General features: G+C 42.3%; 1 protein-coding gene across 1 annotated transcript in view; it reads left to right on the forward strand.

Annotated features, from left to right (window-relative positions):
• Positions 1–299, forward strand: part of LOC104967266 (RNA polymerase I-specific transcription initiation factor RRN3-like) — a 1,822-nt gene extending 1,523 nt beyond the window's left edge. The window contains exon 5 of the mRNA XM_010796681.1: positions 162–299. Coding sequence (XP_010794983.1) covers positions 162–299 — 138 coding nt within the window. The remainder of the gene's footprint in view (positions 1–161) is intronic.
• Positions 300–4,772: the final 4,473 nt, after the last annotated feature.

A 4,772-nucleotide genomic window follows, 5' to 3' on the forward strand; every position in this document is an offset into this window, starting at 1 on the left:
TGATAATACCTGCATGGAGTCTTTTAAAACTTCTAAACCAATGAAAGTGTTTGCTGCACTCAAAACTTGGATTCATCTTCAGGAAATTCTAAGCATATTTCTTCTTCATCTTTGTGCGTGTGTGTGTGTGTGTGTGTGTGTGTGTGTGTGTGTGTTCCAAGGAGGACGAGGACGACTTCCTGTCCGGGGAGACGCCGAAGACAGAGGGTATTGTGGGAATGACACCCAGCTCGTACGAGTCGAGCCTCCGCAGCCCCAGCAGCCTGGGCTCCCCCCCGATCGCCTACCAGACACACTGACCACACACATCACATTTAAGTTAGGACTCAAACACACACTGAGGAACACGAGCCGGTGAAGAGATGACACTGATCTCTGCTCTCAGACAGGACGCTTCCTAGAAAGCTTCAGTGACTTTCAGGAAGTGTAGACCTGCTAGGTCTAACTTGACATATTTTCACAAATTGATTAACGGCAGATAATGCAGAGCAATAACTCCAATGATAGCAACAGAATCAGCGAGAGGCTAAATAAAGATTTATTTAAGTGCATACCTTTTTATTTGACACTTTAAGAAATGGAGGGGGGGCTGTTTGTATGGTCTTTTAAGTTTAATTAAACACTCCATAGACTGTTGTCGAGCCTTCCTCACTTTTTGTCTGGTTCTGTACGGAAAAAAAAGTTCAAACTGTTTATTGCGTGGGCAGCACATTTTGGCATGAGGCAATTACTTAAGTTTATTTATGAAATCATCATGATGCCTGCTGCAGACCACACTCCCAAAAACATAACTGATCCCAGACAAGAAGCTCAGTCTGCATATAAAGAGCGCTGAGCTCAGCACCAGGAGTCGCCTGGTTTGGTGAGTGTGAGAGAAGAGGAAACGGCAACCTGTCCTCAGAACAGCCTCATGGGAGATGGAGTCCCATGCATCACACAGCTGACCTCATAGCAGCGGAGATGTATGAAGGTAGATATGGTGCAAAATGCGAGAGCTTGTAAAACCTGATGTGAGCACTTGCAGAAAAACAATCTGAGCTTGTGTGCATACATTTACACTAGTATAAAATATCCACGTATCTGTGAACCCAATTTGAAGTCACAGAAGAAAAAAAAAGTTTTGGAGCTTGTAGAAAAAAAATGAACTTAGTGATGCACTTGCAGAAAAATATATTTTCCATTACAGCTGCAACTTGGTCATTACAACCACTCAAATCAGTCATTACAACTTGACGAATCTGCTCTGTGGCAGTATACAGTGGGGCAAAAAAGTATTTAGTCTGCCACCAATTGTGCAAGTTCTCCCACTTAAAAAGATGAGGCCTGTAATTTTCATCCTAGGTATACCTCAACTATCAGAGACAAAATGAGAAAAAAAAAATCCAGAAAATCACATTGTCTGATTTTATTTGCAAATTATGGTGGAAAATAAGTATTTGGTCAATAACAAAAGTTCATCTCAATACTTTGTTATATACAGGGGTGCACATAACTTTTTTGCCCTGGTTCTCAAAGGAGCACCTGGAGATGTTGCTTGGTGCTCATCCTTAAAATGAAGCAACATCTCCAGGTGCTCCTTTGAGAACCAGGGCAAAAAAGTTATGTGCACCCCTGTATATAACAAAGTATTGAGANGGATACCTATATCAATATAACAAGAGAGGAATTACTGCGACAAAAAACACAAAATAAGATAACACAGTGAACGAAGTCTTCGATCCGTTCTTAGGAAGGATTGGAGCCTTTTTGCTTCTTACAACCTTGTAGACGATTTCCACAACGTCTCCACACATATGACATACGCTCGGGCAGAACCCGCACTAGGCGGTTCTAACCCTTTACCGCACGTGTTTCGTTAACACCCTAAAATTCTGCGCCAAAAAAAAAAACGCATAAATTCAGGCGAAACCATCTTAAGGTTCATACGACATGTACACTGCAGGAAGCCGCCACCGTGAGTTACTGCAACATCGAACTTTATCAGAGAACATATTTTGTGTGTGTCTGAACCTTTTGGTACGTTGATTACTTGTTAATTTTGATGTAACTGGTACACTATATATAAAGATGTAATCGACTGACTACGTTTCATTGTGTCCCGTTCCCAAATAAACCGGAGTCGTGAAAAGCACGACCACGTCAATTAACGAGAGGTGAATGTAATGTAAAGAAGGGTTATGTTTGGTTTACAAGATTTTCGTACAATAGAAGATTTCTTGCACATGGGTTACATCATCGGAAAACACACTACACTAGGTGTACAAGTCGTTGCAGCTACTTAATAAGTTTATCTCTCTTGGTCAATCCTGTGTAGCTCAGAAGACTCACTATTCACTGCAAAACAACCGAGTGTGCAGTCAGGTCTGAACGTCGTCCGACAAGTGTACCACTAACAGGCCCAAGAATGTACAAATGACTCCTCCCGCGAAGTAGGTAACCTGGAGACGTCTCGGACCAACCAATCAACTCAGTTGAGATGCTATTTCCCTTCTCGTCATTTTCTTCCTCTTGCTAGACCACTCATTAATTGTCTGTCATTACACTTCGGTTTACAACGACGACAAAGAAGTATTTACGTTCCTGATTCATGAAGTTATCAACTTCTAACAAACTTAACTTAAACCATGAGCTTTCCATAAGAAAACTACACGATACCCATATAACACACCATACACATTTCGCTAGACAAACAAAGTTAGCGAACAGTTCTCTAATCACACGCTTTTCACAAGTGAACTTAAAGATGGGTAAGCTCAAGGCTATTAGTTATTACATTTTATGTATCATAGACGTTGAACTCCTTTTCTGAGTTGACTTGTTACGTTGTACACGTACCTACGGTTTATTTTGCAACGCTAGAGTTGAGAACACGGCTCATCAATTGAGGGTAGAAATATATTAACAGAAAGGCCCATTGCTACAAGGAATGATTAGTATCATTTTATGTGGAATCTGAACTATAAAACACTTTAAAAGGAAAAATTCAACATACGAACGCAACTCAGAACCACCATAACACCCCATCCACATCTACACTCCATCCACAACCCAAACCCAAACCCCTCCCCCACCACCCCCCCATGTAACACGTGATGACTTCTCGTAGGACGAAGACTAACGGCAACACACCCCAGCCTCACTCCGTCTCACACCCCCACTAGCACCCACGAAGCCACCCCCCAGGAATTCTTATGTCTACCACAGCGCACCCCCACCCACGCCTCCCCCCCCTATCTCCCTCTCATCTCTCGATCATCGCCGCTCCACGAGCAAACCCCCTCCCCTGGCTCCCCCCCATCACCAACACGACCACTCCACGCCTATACACGCACTACCCCACTTGACCAGGTCAACTAGATTTCTCGAGACTGAGTTGTCAGACGTGTTCAATCAGTTAAGATCCATTTTATATCTTTCAAAAAAAAAAAGTGTCAACTCATTAAGAACGTAAATTTATTGACCTGCACCTACGAGCAAGGTCAGCTCCAACAGGTTTGGTGTCGTGACTCTGACGAAACATTTACAGAAGTTACTGTAGCGTGAATGTAGCCTGCCACCGCTCTCTGAGTCAGATCAATATCAATCTAAGAGTCACACGCAACGGTGAAACTGGTTTGCTATAATGACCTGAGCCTTTAGGTAATTTAACCAACTTAGGCATATTGGGTTAACACTTCCCAGTCTCGTGTCACCGCGCCCGTATCGTCCAAGGAAAGCAGACCCAGGATTTCCTTCCAACGTAATAGGTCTGCCGTTCTGGCTCGCACACAGTTCCCCTTACCCGTCATAATCCGCTGACACACCACCATAAACCCCACACGGCGCCTTGACCCCCCCCATCCAATCCACTCCATTGGTCTACCACAATACACAACAAAAGGATGATCTCTCACCCGGCCCATCAACTCCTCCGACATGCACGCTAGGCCTCTTCGTCTTCTCATGTACAATACACAAGCCAAAAATCTACAACCACAATTTCCCACAAATATATCTAAGTTTGACATACCTGTCCGCTCCACATTCCGACATCTAACAACATCAACGTTATACCATCGTCATGTCCTTCCTTGGTAGGACACGTCCTTCCGAGTCAGGTCCTTCAGAGGCTAGGCAAGAATCCTTCCTAGCATCGGAGAATGAATTATTATTATTCATAATAATATTAAATAATATGTGTCCGAAAGGGAGCCGGAGGAAGCAAATGCTTATACCCCTTACTTACTGTTCACAGTTACGTGGATATTTTTATACAAGTGTAAATGTATGCACACAAGCTCAGATTGTTTTTCTGCAAGTGCTCACATCAGGTTTTACACGCTCTCGCATTTTGCACCATATCTACCTTCATACATTTTGGGCCGTTGTAGCGCGTTTGCCTGTGTCGGCCACCGTAGTTTGCAAATGAAAAAGCCAAGTCATATTTCTTTAAAAATGCTATGAGTAATATTTTATATTCATTCACTGTGTGTAAGACCCTTAAAAATATTTATAAAATGCCGATCAAAAAACAACAACTATGAAAGAAATCAATTATAAAAACAGAATTTATATTAAAAATAAATAGAGTATTTTAGATTTAGGTTAGGCTAAAAATACACTAATTAGTAAATACCTTTTTGTACTCTGAGGTCTTTTGAGTACTTTTTCAAGTTTATCGTTTAATGAACATAGATTAGTTGTTAAGGGCGCTGCAGATTTCTTGGGGTTAGATCTACAATCTGAGTGACCAGGAGAATCCTCAGATATTGGCCTCCTCTTCCTCCTGCTTC

The sequence above is a fragment of the Notothenia coriiceps genome, unplaced genomic scaffold (assembly GCF_000735185.1).
Source record: "Notothenia coriiceps isolate Sejong01 unplaced genomic scaffold, NC01 NC01_scaffold00037250, whole genome shotgun sequence".
Taxonomy (NCBI): domain Eukaryota; kingdom Metazoa; phylum Chordata; class Actinopteri; order Perciformes; family Nototheniidae; genus Notothenia; species Notothenia coriiceps.